The sequence below is a fragment of the Zingiber officinale genome, chromosome 11A (genome assembly GCF_018446385.1).
Source record: "Zingiber officinale cultivar Zhangliang chromosome 11A, Zo_v1.1, whole genome shotgun sequence".
Classification (NCBI taxonomy): domain Eukaryota; kingdom Viridiplantae; phylum Streptophyta; class Magnoliopsida; order Zingiberales; family Zingiberaceae; genus Zingiber; species Zingiber officinale.
Window position 1 is genome coordinate 81,514,747 of NC_056006.1, and position 18,670 is coordinate 81,533,416.

Genomic DNA, 18,670 nt, shown 5'->3' on the forward strand with positions numbered 1-18,670 from the left:
AGCTCGGCTCGGCTTATTATCGGAGGATGAAGACGGTGTCAGCCGCCATGGGCGAATCATCTTCAACCTTATCGCGCGGTGAAAGGTGCACTAATGTAACTTATTTTTGCATATATTTTGGTCGTTCGTAATGCGGGATGCAAAATTAATTAAAGGAGGGCCAATGGGTTTCTGGGCGGCCTAGCCTAATCTATAGTATCAGAGCCAAGTGCTCGAGGCAGTTAGGCTTAAAAGATATTGTCCGAGTTGTATGGGAGTTAGCCTTAAAGGCCGCCGAGGCCCGCTCACGTTAAATATCGAGAGAGCCGGGCGCTCATAAGCCCGCGGAGACCGCCGACTCGTGAAATATCGGAGGCAGCGGCGTCTATAAGCGTCCGGCGGAGAAGACCGTCGAATCGACGTTAAATATCGAGACGTGGCCGGTTAAATATCGACTCGTAAATATCGAGGCCCGGCGGGCGTCAAGCGAGAGCTCAGTTGCGGAAGAGGCAGATCGCTCCAGCGCGAAGGAAAATCGAGCTCCATAAAGCGATCCGGCGAGCCCGAAAGGCGTAGATCAGGCAATGACGATACGTATAAGTCGGACGCCACGCTGAGCCGTTAAATATCCGAACGCGCCGGCGGAAGACCGTCGGAGAGGAATAGAGTCGAGCTCCGGCGAGAGGTTAAGGCGTCGAATGAATCGAGACGAGCCGGTATAAACGCTCCGGCGCCGAAGCGAAGCCATTCACATGACATGATCAGCCGACTGCTGTAGTCGAGACCAACATCTGGTGGCTTATGCGTCGAGAAAACCTTGGGGATAAGGCGCGGAGCAAAAGTTGGTCGGTGAGAAATTAAAGATATTGGCGTTACGGCGACTTCGTTGGAATCTTAGAGCATTGCTCACCGCATGATAAAAGACATTAAAACAATCGACTTGCGGTAGAGCGTGGTGCCAAGTGTGGTGCGCCGGAAGAAAGCTTTAAAGAACACTCACATCGAGAAAAGATTATCTATTATACATTGGGTGAACCAGAAAAAGCGAACGGCCGGAATACAAAAAGTTCATACACGTAAAAAACGCTTATCACGCCAAAGTCAAAAAGAACGTGGGATGGCGCCCATCACTCGCGAGGTCCTCGGGATGGCTACTCATGCAAAATGGCCCTTGGTCGTGTAATCTACCGCCTTGATCGCTTCTTGAAAGTGAGGATATCTTGTCGATGAACTCTCCGAATCGGATACGCCTCCTCACTCGTCGAACGGCCGACTCCCTCTTGATATTCTTGCATGGCGGATGGTACAGCTTGGAGATCCTTCAACTCCATCAAACCTAGGAGATCGGTAGGCGGCGCTCTTTCTCGGTGCTGAGCATCCAGATGTCGTTGCTCATCTCTCGATATCCACCCATTCATGGTCCATGTCGATGGCTGAGCTTAGAGAGGTCTTGATATCTTTATCTCTTTGTTTGACCATCGCTTCGCCGGCGAACTACCTTGCTTGCTGATGGCTTCCGTTCGGCCAGCGATTTTTAGCCTTCCGATGCGTACCGGTTTACCGTACATTTGATGCCTTGTTTTCAATTCATCCTCCAACTCTACCAACCGATTGCTAATGGCAATTTGCTCCACCCAGTTCGCGAGCAAAGGTGAGCGGGTCAAAACTTAATTCAAATACATTAACAAAGAAAAGAGCATACCCTGGCTCGTTGAAGGTTCGCCGCCGAGCCGCCCGGAGTCAAGGTCATCCTTCCCAAATGAGGGGCGGTGATCCCGTGCTGCGAGACCACCGGCCAGCCGACCATATTCCTACAGGACCAAAGGCGTGTCATAAATGAGCCGCCGGCGAAGCGCCGCTCGCCGAAAGCGGACGCTCCACGGCCGGTGGGCGAGGAAGGAAGCTTGCCACGCTGCTGGAAGTCCTTGAAGGGCTCGAAGGCGGCGCAAAAGCCCAGGCGAGAGCCGAGCCATGGGTCTGTACTCTAAGGAGCCCCCAAGACCGCATCCGCCCGCTCCGTGGTGTTGAGGTAGGCGGTTCGGTCGTCGGTAGGCATTAAGTGAGCATCATCGGCGACGGCCCTCTACCTCGGCTTGAGCGATGGTTGTCGCGCCCGCCGTGAGGGGCGTCTGAGCTTTCAGGTTGGGTCCCTCACCTCCTTGGGACGGATCACCGAGCAAGGTCCTCAGCGACCTCTTTGTCCTTCCCTCGATCGGGCGGCTTTCAATTTAGCTTTTCTACGCCTTGGCACGCCACATGACTTCAGCTGCAGGATAAAAAAATAAATCAGTTAGAACAAATCAAATGGGAGGATAAGAGAACTTACTCATGCAGCAGCGGATCCGAGGAGTAGAAGACAAGCCAAATATGTACATTACTCCAAGAAGTAGCTTGTCGATATGATATCATGATTGACCGACCAGCCGTACGGAACCGCATGAAGGTATGTAGCCTCTTTCTAAATTGTCCGAGCTCCTACGCCCATCGCCATCCGCCACTTGGTACGAAAAGTTGGCCGGAAAACGATAGAAAAGTGCTCCTTCCAATGTTTGTAGCTCAGATGCCATCAAGAGGACAAACCTATCCTAGATTGAAAACAAAAGTTCCCACCGTCATTTGGGAGTAGAAGTAGTGAAAATTTTGGGTCTAGATGCGATCTTGATTAAACAAACTATTACTCCTACCAAAATGACCTAATAGAGTTGGGAACTACCTACGCCGAGCGGAATAAGAAAGTAATTGCACTTTGCGCAGAAAATTCATGTGGGAAGGCGTACTAGAAATTGGTCTCGAAAAGAACCGCCGAATGCTCGGTTCATGAGGCCGACGGTGGTGTGGCTAATACTATTTGGTGGTCGAAAGGAAGGTCGTGAGGTCCGAGCAAGACGCAACGCGTCCTCCTCGTCAAAACGACTTTCTATGTTCAATACCAAGCACCGCCGGTTGATCGCGGTACTAGTCATGATCGAAAAACCGAATGCGGACAAAAGGGGAAGGTTCAAGCAAGAAATGGAGAAAACCCGATCAAGGAAAGATAATAAAGCAAGAAAACGCTGGGAACGAGAAGAGGGTCTTACGAGCAAGAAAGATGATCGGCGATGGGGGGTTGCCGAAGAGTTGAGGGGCGAGGTCGTCGGAGAAAAACGGCAAGGGCAGCCGGAGGAGGAACCAACAATGCCGCTAGAGCGAGTCGTGAACTTTATATCGCCGCCCAACCTCCACCGTCCGATCCAGTCATTGATACGAGTCATCATCCCGACCGTTCATTTCAAACGGCGGTGTCCCATCGAGTGACGCCACCGATACTGACGACAAACGCCACGATCGCCATGTGGTCGAGGATATCGGGCCGCATTTAATGAGCCCCTCGCACGTGATGAATAGTAGGGAGAGCATCGGACATGGATTCCAAGACACAAAGGCACTGAATCTTGCACGAGCGGACGAGCATCCTTATGCACGGCCGAGCGCCCAAGCACGATCAATTCGGGGATAGATGATCGGTCAGTGGATTGGTTCGCCTCCTCGACTAGACTTGAGGGGAAGGCAAGTGATCCGTGGTAAGAGGCCGAGACCCCTAACGAGGGGGTCACCAAATGAGGCCAAAGCCCAAGTAGCTCACGAGAGGGGTGAGCCGTGGGACTTGGAAGAAATGGATAAGACGATCAAACCAAGGACATTCGTAATAAAAGGCGCCCAACTGTAGGGTTACCTCTGTCAGCGTTGTTGAGCCGAGGAAGAATCAGGAGAAATGACAATGGATCTAACTCTCATAGCCCCGAAATTCCCCAGACCAATGTGTCGGCACGGTGCCCGACCGTGAGGTGAGGTCGTCAAGCAGTAAAAGGAGTAGGGCCGGACGTCCATGTCAAACGCCTCGGACGCCACGGATTATGAAAGAAGGGGAACATCCTCGACACGCATGTAAGTCATATGGCTAGACCATACGCCTAGTCTGACCACGGGGTCTCCTGTTGTCCCATCAAAGGAGCAGTAGGACTGTTGCAGTATGGTGTCAGGTAAGCTCTCTGACAGGTGCATACCGGGGTATGGGCTGCAGACACATATGCACCTCGGTGGACGTGCATCAGTGCTCTCATCGCTCTATATAAAGAACCTTTAACTTCGCCGGAGGTACGCGCACGCTACTAGTTTTGGAGCCCTTTTCTCTCTACTGAGCTTTGCCTGACTTGAGCGTCGGAGGGTCGCCGCCGGGAACCCCTTCCTGGCCCGACTTCTGTGCAGGATCGCCGGAGCTTCTGAGGCCTGCGCCATCGACTAGGAAAGCGCCACGTGCCCAGCGTCCTTTGGTTCGGCAAGTCGGACAGGATCATAGAACTTACCTAAAAAATAGAATTTAAAATACCTATATAAAAAAATTCAGAAAAATTTAAATAGACATGAAACAAATTTATGGAAAAACCTAATACCTTGAGGGGCATTTAGATTATCTTCTCTACTTAACGCATTATCTAAAATTCTTGAATATGAAGCGGAGCCCTCCCACCCAGGTAATACGTACGTGAATTTCAAGTCAAAAGTACAAGCTGTCAAGACATTCATTATAGGATAGTTTTTCCTTCCTCTATACCTTGACACATCTTCTTTTGAAACCTTCACTCGGATATGTGTTCCATCTATTGCACTGATACAATTCTAAAAGTTTCAACATAAACTAGTAATCATTATCATGTGACATTACAAAAATAAATCCAAAACAATATTTATATTTAAAAATACCTTAAAGTATGGATAAAATCTTCCTCCGCTGTTGAGTATTTGTGGTGAGACAGTAGAACCATTTGGTTGGACTAAAAATTGATCTTGAAGTGTTATTAAAGCTCTAAGAACTTTGTGGAAATGACGACTAATGGTCTCAGTAGATCGACGAAAGAAAAAACTTTCTGATTGAACACGTACTTGACCACTTAAAATATGTAGAGACTTAGCAACTTGTTCCTCAACAAAACTGTATTGATTATGCCTCATAAGTCCTCTTCCACGAAGTATTGCAACTAATCGAGTGAAAGCATCATAACTCATGCGTATTACAGAGCGTGAGTTATAATGGGCTTCTAATTGAGCCATCAATTCTCGGCGCACTTGATTTCCATTACATCGTTGTGATTGGCTAGTTGGTCTTTCAATACAAGACACATGTCGAGTCATATATTGCATGCAAGCTAAATAACCAGCATAAGCAACTATGGCTAAGATTGCATTTCTATCAAATTACCTCATATTACGTACAATGTAAGTGTTTCAATTTTCCAATCTTGGCTCACTTATAGCCATATTGAATGCTAACTCTGGATTTACCAATCTTTGCTTGAACAAGTACCAACTTCCATGTAGTAGACAATAGTTTGGAAAGAAACAAATAACAAGATAAGTTGTACTACACAAACAAGCAGTATAATTTGTACCTTATACATTTTGTACCACACAAACAAATAACAAGATAAGTATCATCTTCAATATAGAATAGTTATCTTGGCGTTTGTAGCTGCCAACCTACCACAAGGAAAACATCCTACAACATTCACATTTATCAAACTAAAATATAAACATCAAATATTGTATTTCACGGCCAAAGAAGAAGTTGACCTTATATTGCTTCGTTAAAAACATAAAATACCGAAGAAAAATAGATTTTGTAAAATGGCAGCCGCCAACTGAGAACATACATAGTTAATTATCGCATCACAGTTTGTTCTAAATAACTTTGCCAAGTGGATATAATGGGTATAGATCAAACTCATTGTAAAATCAGAATATGTAGATAAACAACCAATGGGCAAAGAAGTGTTACGTGTGAGACATATTGAAGGAACAGAGTAAAAAGAACTACATGCTTCCAAGTAATGCTATTTTGCCAGCGACAAACACATCATAATAAGTTCTTTCCTAGAGAAACAGTGGCAAAAAGACCAAAACCAAAACCAAACAAAGCCACAAAGACACGGAACAAAATCAAATAAAGGTAAAACCAATAAAGCACAAAACAAAACAAGGGCCAAAACCAATGAAGCATAAAATCAACAACATCCATACCTCCGATTGATGATGCAGCGGTGGCGACGGGAAGAAGGTGGCGCATGGGAGAAACGGTGTAAGGAGAAGTTTTCGGCGCAAGGAGAAACGACGCATGGGAGAAAGGCAGGAGAAAAAGAGAGTCGACAGATGGAAAAAAGGGTTTTAAGTTAAAAGAGCAATTAAGTAATTTTAATTGTTCATGGTAAATTCCCTATCCAAATCGGATCATTTGAGGTCTGATTTGCTGTTCACGTTTTAAATGGAATTGGAATTGAATTCCATATCAAATTCATCTCAAAAATTCATTCCAAACTATGAAATTGAATTCCAATTATCATAGGAATTTAATTCCATAGGATTCCAAACAGGGTGTAACCTTTTCAGGGATGCACCCAGCAGAGTTGTTCGTAATTCTTGTCTTTAGAATCCATGAAGACTTGACCTTTCTAGGGATATGAGTTGTTCTCAATCCTTGCCTTCGAAGTCCATAAGGACTTGACCTATCTGGGGATGTACCCCCAATGGGGTTGTTCTCAATCCTTGCCACAGGAGTCCATGAGGATTTAGCCCTTTTGGGGATGTACCCAGCAATATTGTTTCCAATCCTTGTCTTCAGAGTCCATGAGGACTTGATCTTTTTGAGGATATATCTAATGAGATTGTTTCCAATTCTTTCCTTCGAAGTTCATGAGGGCGTGACCTTTTCAGGGATATACCTAGCGAGGTTGTTCTCAATCCTTACGTTCAGAGTCCATGAGGACTTGACCTTTCTAGAGATATATTGAGCAAGGTTGTTTCTGTTGATACAGTTTACACTAATGATTTAACTCAAGTTTTGATAAATGACAAGTAAATTAAGTTAGATTTTGTTGTGATATAACCATTTAATTAAGTGTGCAGGAAAAGTTCAGATAGATCGACAGACTGACCGGATATCTGACAGGAAATCCAGCTAGGTTAACAGGCCGACTGGATAGCTGATACGAAGTCTAGATAGGTCGACGGACTGATCGGATATCTGACAAGAAATTCAACTAAGTCAACAGACTGATCGAATAATTAATATGAAGTCTAGACAGATCGACGAACAAAAATAAATTATATTTGTAACAAAAATTTCATCCATTTTATTTTAAATTAGGTGTAACTGATTTTTCTTCCTCCCAAATTAGATTCTCTAACAAGCCGGCCAACAAACACAATCTCGCTAGATTCTCTAACAAGCCGGCCAACAAACACAATCTCGCGGTGAGATCACGGAGATCACAGCCGCAAGTTTATGATCGAGATCTTATAATCATGGGTTGACCACAATCTTTGCAGCCTCACTCACCTCGAGCTTGTGGCTAGGCTACAACCAGTCGCTCCTACTCTTTTTCATCCCTTTTATTTATTCTGAGGTAAACAGAGCACAAAGACAAAGTTGGGTAGCTCTCCGGTGATGTCGGTGTCCTCTTAATGATTGTCGAACTCGGCTTAGACTCTGAGGGTAGCAGTTTGCAATCGGATTGGAGGAAGACGAGGATAGAATAGGAACTTGGACTTGGACTAAGTATAAGGCATCGTCAGAGATACATGCATGATCGACTTGCATATATAAGAAAACAGTGGAAGTGAACAAAAGACCTTAATTCCCACATCAATGGTGGAATAGCTCAATACTTACAGTACAAGATAAGATAAGTACTAATGGTTCATAGGTTTACTCACAAGGATCAGATTGGATTTCCGCTTGAGCGAAAACCCCGGCGATTCAGTCATGTCCATCTCCTCCTCTTTCACTCCCTCGGGCAGCTCCCAATCGAAATGGTAGAGCAGAGTGGCGAGCGCAAGTCCGGTGGTGACGATTGCAAAGTCAATTCCAGGACAACCTCTTCGCCCCGATCCGAACGGTATAAACTCGAAATCCAGCCCTTTAAAATCGAAGCTTTTGCTGTTCAAGAACCTCTCGGGACGAAACTCCTCGGCCTCCTCCCACGAGGCCGGGTCCCTGCCGATCGCCCAAGCGTTGACCACCATCCTCGTACCTTTCGGGACGTGATAACCCAACACTCGGGCGTCCTCCATCGACTCTCTCGGGAAAAGTATGGGAGCAGGAGGATGCAACCTTAGCGTCTCCTTGATCACCGCCTTCAAGTACGGCATTCCCTGCACTGTCTCCTCTCCAACCTCCTCTTTCCATCCAACTATTTGTCTGATCTCTTCTTGAGCCTTGGCCATGGTTTTTGGGTGCCTGATGAGTTCCGCCATCGCCCAGTCTATGGTCGTGTTGGTTGTATCAGTCCCGGCGGTGAACATGTCCTGCACAGAGATTTTGAGTAAATCCGAGAATCTGGGATTTGTCTATTTTTAAGCGAAGCGAGAAAGATCTTGTACCAAAATGACGGCCTTTATACTTTCCCGGCTGAGTGAATCGCTGCTGTCGTTGCGCAGAGAGAGCAACACATCGACCATGTCGGTTCTGCGAGCATCGTGATCATCGGAGAAGATGATCCTATCGCTCTCGTGCTCCTTGTTGGCCTAGAATCGGATACGATAGCCCACAACACCCAAGAACAAAACAAGAAGAATAGGACAGAATAGAGACTTCACTAATGAAAGGAAACCTTACAATGAGATGAGATACTACATGCCTCTCAACCCTTTATATAGCATCACAAATGCTAAGAGCACGAACCATGAGATCCACAAAAATAGGATCTAGATGAGATCCACAAAAATAGGAAGACTAATTCTAGACTTTATTCCTTAAAGCTAGGAAAGTTTATCACTGCTAATAGAGACTTCACTAATGAAAGGAAACCTTACAATGAGATGAGATACTACATGCCTCTCAACCCTTTATATAGCATCACAAATGCTAAGAGCACGAACCATGAGATCCACAAAAATAGGATCTAGATGAGATCCACAAAAATAGGAAGACTAATTCTAGACTTTATTCCTTAAAGCTAGGAAAGTTTATCACTGCTAATGTAAGGAAAGAAAAAATACGTAGCTAAATAACATGTCTGGATTATACTCACATTACCCCTCCTAATCCTGACATGATTCTAAGTCACGGACGCCGAGTAGTTGTCGCATGGCAGCTTCACTTCTGACAATGCTTTAGTTATTATATCGGATCGCTGTTCTCCGGTATTTTCGAACTCAACCACAATATGTCCATCTTTGGCACCAGGGGCAGTCCATCTGTCCGTACCACGAACAAGTCCATCTCGTCCGCTATCCATGGCTCCATTTCTTTGGCACATGTCGAGTGCTCGCCCATGGCTCTTCGGCACCACCACCTCTTGAACAAGTCTCATCGCTCTCTTTTGCGTGACCGGAAGCAGTCCGGGCACCGCCCATTCGCTGCCAAACAAGTCGTCTGCTGCTTGGCAACACGGCGGGTCCATCATCTGCTGGCCGGACAAGTCCATCATCGCCTTTCATGTCCATCCCGCTGGCTATGTTGCATACCGCCACCCGCCAACTGGCCTTGCCAAGTCGCCCAGTGCCTGGGCTCCGGTATCATCTCGCTTGGTATAGCTAGCTCGCGCCCATGCCACACTTGCTGGTTTGCAAGTCTTCCTCTGTAAGACTTGGGCGGGCATGCTGCTTTTCAGGCATGCCTTGCACGCATGCCCGACTCGAATGTATGCCAAGTCCTGAGACTTGCACATGGACAGATGCCCGCGCCAGCCATCGGCCCTTGCATGTGCCCTAGCTTGGATTTTCTAGTCTTCTAGGAAGCTGCTTGAATATCTTGAGGTTTGTATGATTTGTTCGTTTTTGCTCGAAGATCAAGAGCTTCTCGCTCCTATCAATCACCTTCATGGTATCTTCTTTCATATGCACTTCATTCTCAGACTTATGCCAATTGAAAAGTTTGAATGTAGTATACCTCGTGGAGAGCCTTCCATCGCCATTCTTGCATTCGAACACAACCGTACCCTTGCCCATGATCTCAATGGTTGATCCATCGCCAAGTCTCACCCTCCCGGTGATGGTTTCATCTAGTTCTTGAAACTTCTCGCGATGGCCAAAGGTACCAGACGTCTTTATCTTCTTTCTTAACAGTACATCTCGGAGCAACCTATCTTCACAGCGCATGGTATCCTGACGCTCACGCCTAGTGTCGACTCGTGGGACACGGCATCATCATCGATCTTGGCTCTCGTGGTGCAAGTGCGCGCCATTGTCATCATCTTGTAGCATTCTCTTGTCATGACACTTTATCGAGCTTTACTGTGTCTGACTGTCCTGGGTTGCCCTTCGCGCTGCTGCCGTACGAGCGCCTTACCAGGGCTACTAGGATCCGAATCGCCCTTTCCTCTCATCCGCCCTCACGTAAGTCGATGGAGCTCACCTTCGTTGGTTGTTCTTTGCGTCAGTCGTAGTTAGTCGTTGTTCCTGCGCCTTGATCCTAGCCTCCTCAAATGGTATAGACTCAAGGTTGAAGCCAATCAAGAGGCACAATAGAGAAGAATCGGTGAGGTAATCGATTTTTACCAACGAGGAATCTTCAAGTGTGGCTCAAGGGTGGAGAATTTCTTTAGGCTTGAGTTGCCAAGCAAACTCATCAATCGTTGTCTCTTTCATCGAGAGCGCGTCAAACTTCAGATGTTTGTACACGTGCTTTCTTCACCCGATCACTACCAAGGTACCTCGTCTTGAGGTCCTGTTCTTCTTCGCGTCTTTTTGCGATGCGGAGAAGGATGTTCTGACACACTGTCGAGCTGTATCCCGCACTCCCCTGCACTGGCTCCTTCGGCTCCACCCTCCCAGGACTCCATCTCGCATCATTTCGCCTTTCCACACAGTGTAATTGTGAGGACTTAGCATCGGATAGAGAAATGACACTCCGCCGTTCTCCTTTACTAGGATGCTCGACATTTTATAGAATCGTAGATTCTTGGATGTCTTATACTACCAACGCTCTGATACCAAATGTTGGCCTAGAATCGGATACGATAACCCACAACACCCAAGAACAAAACAAGAAGAATAGGACAGAATAGAGACTTCACTAATGAAAGGAAACCTTACAATGAGATGAGATACTACATGCCTCTCAACCCTTTATATAGCATCACAAATGCTAAGAGCACGAACCATGAGATCCACAAAAATAGGATCTAGATGAGATCCACAAAAATAGGAAGACTAATTCTAGACTTTATTCCTTAAAGCTAGGAAAGTTTATCACTGCTAATGTAAGGAAAGAAAAAATACGTAGCTAAATAACATGTCTGGATTATACTCACACTCTTGAGTATCTTCTCCACGAAGGCGTCGAAGTCTGACGATGCCTTTTTCACCTTCGCATCCAATCCACTTAACCAGTCGAGCCATGCGAGCCAGGGCGAGAAGTCACGCATCGGAAATGAGCCGCCCACCGCCTCAACCACATGGGTGTGGAGAGAGAGCTCTGCTCTCCCGCCTCCCTCCCCCTTCTTCCCAAACAACACCCGGCAAAGCACGTCGCACGTGAAGGCGGAGATCAGCTCAGTGACATTCACCGGACTGCTGGCTGCGCAGGCGCAGCGGACGGTGGATACGAGGCGGGACGCCTCCTCTGCTCTGACGAAGCGGAAGGAGTGGACACGCTTGGGGCTGAGCAGGTGCACGACGCAGATGCGGCGCACCCGCCGCCAGTACTCCCCGTACTTGGACAGGGCGATATCGCGCGCGCCGTAGAAGAGGCGGTCGGCCAAGCTGGTGTCGGGGCGGCTAGAGAAGGCGTGGTCGTTGGTCTTCATCACGTCTTCTGCGGCAGCAGGGGAGGAGACTACGACGGTTGGGATGGGGCCGAAGTAGAGGAGCATGACGGGGCCGTGTTTGGCGGAGAGAGTCCGCATGGAGCGATGAGCGAGGGGGCCAAGCTGGTGCAGGTTTCCGATGAGAGGGAGTGTCGGCGGCGAGGGGATTCGGATCTTCCTCTTAGGTGGCCGCCGGAGGAAGAAGAACGCGGAGATGAAAAGCAAGGCGGCGAGGATCCATGAGGGAGAGAATGGGGGGAGAAAAGTAGCAGCCGACAAGATCACAGACATGACGGCTGATGATGGCTTTGGCTCGCGGGGGTGAAATAATATATACATGAACAATTTAGACCACCTTTTAATTATTTTTTTTATTAAAATTACTATAATAATATTAACATTGAAATAATTTTGATCAATATTATAGTAATTTTAAGTAAAGTAAAATAATTTTGATTAGGTTTAGGCTAATTTTGAGCTAATATTATAGGAGTCTTCGAGTCATGGTATCGCAGTAAGATATCCAAATTATCATTTAGATACTCACGATTTGAACTCAAGTTACGGTGTATTTGAAAGAATTTTTCTTCCAAATGGAGGCGTAATCAAAGGATACTGAACGTCTAGACTGGTCGTCATGTGTGCTTCCTGATTTATCCTGGTGGTCGGTGAGAAACTTTCGTGGGATCGGACCGATCATCCGAAGAGATAGTCAATGAGGCTAACTGAGATTATCATTTTTTTAACTAAATTATTGTATCAACAAATGAAATATTCTGGAGCTTCTTTTTAAAGGTGATCCGTTACTTTAGCGGTTCTCTTAGTATCGGCTTTATGAATATGGAGGGAGGTACATATAAGTACACAGATTATAGACGCATAGTAGAATAAACCTCGGGTCATTAATTTTTAAAAATTGATATTTAACTATTATGTTAGAGATATCATAGGTCTATCATCTTCACTACGACTTCAGGATCTGAGCTTCCTTTTAATTTTTGATTAACAATTGACAAGTGTGTCATGTGCAATCAACGTGACCATTTTAGATGAAATTTGTGAACTTTGGTGATGCTCATGCACCCACTCGTACTGCTACAGAAGTGGCCTGTTCAATTGAGATTAGATTTCTATTTAAAACTCTGTTAGATAAAATTCAACTCAAGTTCTTAATCCATAAGACATATGATCATTTAATTACCTCAGCAAAGGAGGGCAAGTGGAGTTGGCAAAATAGGACGAAGACAAAGATAACTTAAATTAAAAGTATTCTTCCGTCATGCTAGCGATTGAAATCTTTCTTTTTCATAAACTACTAGCTTGTTCTTAGCCAAGCAGGATATCAGATTAATTAAAAGAAGGAAAAGTTGCGTGGAAAGGAACACATCCCATTGAAAATAATTGGGCACCTTCCAAATCAAATAGCATAGCCTTCCGAGAGCCCAAGTAGCATATTTGTTGATGTTGATTCAATAATAAGTTCGGGTCCGATGGCTCTACCTCCAGATGCCACAACTTACTCATCCATTGTCGAGGTAGTGTTTTAGAGTCTCACCGATTGTGCAAATGATTCGAATGAAGTTGAATAATATAAAAATATTAATATTTAAGTTCATGTTCAAAAAATATACATGATATTCAAAGTTTGAAAATATAAAAATTTTTAGCTCAAGCTCGATTCGAAATAAATTTGAGTTCGAGTTCGATTTAAATTGTTTGAATCTTGATTCGAGTATATTCAAACTATAATTAAAAATAACTTTAATTTGAATTCTAATTATTCTAGCTTTAATCTGAATATATTTAAATTAAAATTATATAACAATAGTTAGAATTCAATTTGAATTCAACTTGTGAGCGGCTCCTGAGCATTCGAACAAAATATTATAGGTTCAAACTCAGCTCAAAAAAATTATCGAACATGTTCGAGTTGATAGAACTTGTAAAACCTAAGTCACATAGATTTTAAGAACTGTATAAAAATTCGTATATAGAAAATATAAAAACATATGAGCATAGATCTAGTTTCAATAATTTATCATGACATAACAACATAAAGAATAATCAAAGACAAAGGAACCTTATTGAAAAGATATCTTTGTCTTTTGCGTCGTCCAGAAATAAACCTTGAGGAAAAAGAAGAAGCGGAGCAGAAGCAAAAGGAAGGTCTTCCAAGATGATGCCCTAAACCCTTGGGGATCAACCCTATATATAGTGAATATCTATTATCAACCCATAGATAATAATAGATGCAGGACTATAGGTTCTACACATACAAGGTCTACATCCAACAACCGAAACCTAAAAAACCTAAGTTAGATCACATTAATGGAATCGGTTTGTATTCATATGCACAACTTATAATTAAGTCCACTAATTAGAAATAATAATCAACAATCTCCTACTTGAGCTACTTGTGAGTTGTATATAAAATACAAGTAAAATTTTAATTGATATCAAACTTTATGGGTACAGAATACCCTTGTAAATAATCTAGTCTATTAACTTCATTAGTATATGACTAAAGAGGTCATAACTACTGTATATAATCGTAATAAGCCCCAACAGTGATCATAATTCCAATGTCATTAATGACGTAGTTCAAAATGTAGATGCATGTGTAGAGTGAAAATTACATGAAATGTGATTAGTACATGTCAATTTTCTATTGGTCCTAAAATAACCTCAAAAAAGGTTAGAACATATTTGTGAAATACTTTATGCTAAACTGTAATAATAAATCATGATCAACTTTATGATTCCAAAATGAATCTATATCATATTTACAAACACCAAATACTAAATAACAGTAGTAAATGATGATATCATAGTCAGTGTGAAACAAATATATAAATTCCCATTAATATTTTGAACTTTAAGTACGTATAATAATCAAAATAAATATTTATCTTTATTAATTAACATAGAGTAATAAAATAAATACAAACTCCTACTAGATGAGTTCTTCTTCCATAAGAAGGACTACTATATCCACAACATACACATAAAATATCTTAGGCACCAAGTCTTTTGTGAGTGGATCGGCCAATATGGAATTTATGCTGATGTGCTTTACCATGATCTGACAACTCTGAACTCTTTTTTTAACTGCTAGAAATTTGATATCGATGTGCTTAGATTTCGACAAACTGCGATTGTTCTTGGCATAAAGTTCTGCGACTTTATAATCACAATAGATCTTCAGTCGTCTGTCAATGCCACCAACGATTTGTAATGCTGTGATAAAGTTCCGCAACCAAATCTCATGATTGGATGCTTCATAGCATGCTACCAACTCTACCTCCATAGTAGAAGTAGCTACTAGCGTCTGCTTGATGCTCTTCCAAGATATAGCCTCTCTATCAAGCATAAAGATATAGCTCGAAGTGGACCTCCTGCTATTCAAGTATTCAACAAAATCGGAGTCTGAATATCCAATCACCTCCAGGTGATCTGATCTCTAATACGTAAGTATATCCTTTAGTTCTTTGCAAATACTGCATCACTCTTTTAACTGCTTTCCAGTGTGACGGTCCTGGATTACTAACATATCTACCTAATATCCTCACTATAAATGCTATATCTGGTCACGTACAAACTTGTGCATACATGAGACTTCCCACTGCTGATGCATATAAGAATTGTTCCATCTTCTTTATTTTAAATTCAAGCCATAGACACTGCTACAAGTTGAATTTGTCACCAAGTGTACAGTTCTGCATACCATACGTTATAAGCACTTTTTCAATATATACCTATTGTGAAAGTCTAAGAATCTCTCTTGAACGATCATGACAGATCTGTATGCCTAAAATGAAGGATGCTTCATCAAAATCTTTTATTTTAAAACTACTAGATAAAAATGACTTGGTTTCATGCAACATACCTTTGTTATTGCTTGCAAGTAATATATCATCCACGTACAAAACAAGTATAACAAACTTACTCCCATTAAACTATATACTGATTAACGGGGTTCTCCTTAAATCCAAATGAGATAACCACTTGATCAAATTTTTGGTACCACTGACGGGACGCCTGCTTTAAGCCTAAATGAACTTCTTTAATCTGCATACTAGGTGCTTTAAGTCCTTAGACTCAAAGTTCTCTGGTTATACCATATATATAGACTCCTCTATGTCTCTATTGAGGAATGCAGTCTTTACATCCATTTGATATAGCTCTAAATAATACTAATCTACAAGTGCCATGATTACCCTAAGGGAGTCTTTCATCGACACAGGTGAGAAAGTCTCCTTGTAATCAATGTCTTCTTTCTGAGTGAATCCCTTATTAACAAGACGAACCTTATACTTTTTGACTTGTCCCTTGAATCTCATTTGGTTTTAAATATCCATTTACATCCAACAAGCTTTTTACCTTTAGGTAATTTAACAAGTTCCCAAACGTCATTATTTGCCATAGACTTTAACTATTTTTGCATGACATTAATTCACCTTTTAGGGTTAAAGCATTATTTGATTTCTTGGAAAGATATAGGATCACTTTACAACCCTATGTCAAAATCATGCTCTTGGAGATAAACATAATCATAAGAATTAGTGGTTCACCGTTCCCTTGTGGATCGCCTTAAAGGTGCTTGTATTTGAGGTTGTTGAGGTACTTACTCATCAATATGAGGAAATACTTCAATTTCAGTGGTAGACTCCTCTAATTACATTGGAGATATCATGGAAATATTTTAGTTTACTACACTCACTGGATGTGTGATACCCATAATGTTCGGTATGATAATCACACCGCTACTGATCACACTAGTAGTGACCACAAGAGGATTGCCAATGCATTCCTCAAAAGATACTTCCCTGACCTTATCACTCTCACTGTCATAAATGAACTTAGCATTTCTCATTTCGAAAAAGGATCTATTAGAGGGATCATAAAATTTATACTCTCTTGACTTCTCAGAATAACCTATAAAATTATAACTAATTGTTCTTGAGTCCAGTTTCCTTTTGTTAGGCCTGTAATACCTAACCTCAGCTGGACAACTCCAGACGTGTAAATGTCTAATGCGCTTTCTACCCATCGACATCTCGAATGGGGCTTTTGTTACTACCTTACTAATTACTCTATTGAGTAGATAAACTATAGTCTTGAGTGCTTCATCCCACAAAAACTCAGATTGAGAAGTGAAAGTCATTATACTTTTTACCATGTCTTTTAGGGTTCGATTGTGATGCTCAGCTACACCATTCTAACTAGGTGTATCAAGCATGGTATATTGAGGCACAATTCCACACCTGACAAGCTAGTTCACAAAAGGTCCTGGATGTTGTTCACCTGATCCATCATATCGACTGTAATATTCACCTCCACGGTCGGATTAGATGACTTTAATTTTCTTACCTAGTTGAAGTTCAACTTCAGCTTTGAAAATTTTGGACATGTCTAGAGATTGCGATTTCTCATGAATAAGGTACAGATAGTCAAATCTGGAATAGTCGTCTATGAAGCTAATAAAATATGTGTGTCCATTCCAAGATGTCTTAGGGAATAATCCACAAATGTCTATATGTATTAGCTCTAAAACGTCACTGTAACAGCTAGCCCTCTTTTTCCTTTTGTTAGTGGTCTTCCCTTTAACACACTCTATGCAGACATTAAAGTCTAACATGTCAAGGGAATCGAGAATTCCATGTGACATTAACCTTTCTAGACATTGTTTAGATATATGTTCTAAACGCCTATGTCACAACATAGAAGAATTTTCATCGGACAATTTGTGTTTCATACCTATAATAGCTAAATTGACTTCTAAACTAACAAATTTGAGAAGTTTACCCTTCTTTACATGCCAGTTGGCATACTTGAGGCAATTTTTCTTCATATGACCTTTTTTCTTGCAAAAAAAAACAAGTGAATTCCTTATCCTACTTCTTGTGCTCCTTATGACCATTGCCTCCATAATTTGCAGTTTGTTTTTTTTCTTTTTTATTGATCCTTTTTTGCTTCTTGCTCATACTTTGAGTATTAGATGCTAAGTGAGCACTCTTAGATGTCTCAATCTTTAGTCTCCTCTCCTCTTGCATGGATTGAGCAACGAGCTCATTCAATGCCCACTTTTCCTTTTGAGTATTATACAATATTTTAAAAGGAGTGAATAATGCAGGCAGAGACATCAAGACAAAATGCACTGACATACCCTCAGATATATCAAGTTTTAGTGCTTTCAGACTTGTCACTATATTGGACATCTCCATAATGTACTCCCTTATGTTTCTTTTACCACTGTACCACATGGTTACCAACTTTGTAAGAAGTGTGGTAGCCTCGACTTTTTCATTTGAGGTGAATCGATTTGTCAATTGGTCCAGGAAACTTTTAGCATCTCCTCCCTCTATTATTGAGCCCTTTATTGGTGCCAATATGGAAAGTCTCATGAGACTCATATACATATTATTTGATTTCTCCCACAACTAAAATTCAATCCTCTGCTCTATAATGTTAGTACTGGTCAGAGGTGCGAGGTGATCATTCCTTAATGCATAATCTAAGTTCATGCAACCTAAGACTATGATTATGTATTCTTTCCATTCAGTAAAATTCGAACCAGTTAGTATTGAGATGTTATTAATACTAATAGTTACAGATTGCACTGAAATTAAAGAGAGAAATATATTTAACCTCATGATTTAACTAAAGCCAAGAACATATAAGTAACATAAAATTATGTAAATAAAATAAAATTTTAAATGCATATAAATGAGCTCTTTATGAGATACCAAGTACAATATAATGTGTCTTCCTTTAGGTTGACACATTATTTATTAGTGATACTCTCTGATATAACTTAAACTTTAATTGACCACATAATGTGTCTTCCTTTGGGTCGACCTATTATGCACATAATGACACTTTATATGAGTTATAAATTGATCTATAGCTGA

At 42.3% G+C, this 18,670-nt stretch overlaps 2 protein-coding genes across 6 annotated transcripts in view; both read right to left on the minus strand.

The window, feature by feature from the left end:
• Positions 1-18,670, minus strand: part of LOC122031157 (nicotinamide adenine dinucleotide transporter 1, chloroplastic-like) — a 58,074-nt gene that overhangs the window by 27,609 nt on the left and 11,795 nt on the right. The gene's annotated exons all lie outside the window — the stretch shown is intronic.
• Positions 5,500-12,058, minus strand: LOC122031155 (cytochrome P450 71A1-like). 2 transcript variants are annotated; one of them, XM_042590257.1, is made up of 4 exons: positions 11,265-12,058; positions 8,392-8,535; positions 7,726-8,316; positions 5,504-7,033 (listed from the first exon to the last, which is right to left on the minus strand). In XM_042590257.1, exons 1-4 carry the CDS (start codon positions 12,048-12,050, stop codon positions 6,968-6,970), a joined length of 1,587 nt encoding a protein of 528 aa, XP_042446191.1. In that variant the 5' UTR covers positions 12,051-12,058; the 3' UTR covers positions 5,504-6,967. The 2 variants fall into 2 exon arrangements, with proteins under 2 accessions (XP_042446192.1, XP_042446191.1); XM_042590258.1 differs by lacking the exon at positions 8,392-8,535 and having other exon boundaries at positions 5,500-7,033.

Coding starts and splice junctions, on each gene's coding strand:
- LOC122031155 (XM_042590257.1), bottom strand. CDS start 12,050: ATGTCTGTGATCTTGTCGGCTGCTACTTTTCTCCCCCCATTCTCTCCC. Junction 8,536..11,264: donor TGGAGAAGATACTCAAGAGT/GTGAGTATAATC, acceptor ATCCGATTCTAG/GCCAACAAGGAGCACGAGAG. Junction 7,034..7,725: donor GGAAATCCAATCTGATCCTT/GTGAGTAAACCT, acceptor ATTTCTTGTCAG/ATATCCGATCAGTCCGTCGA.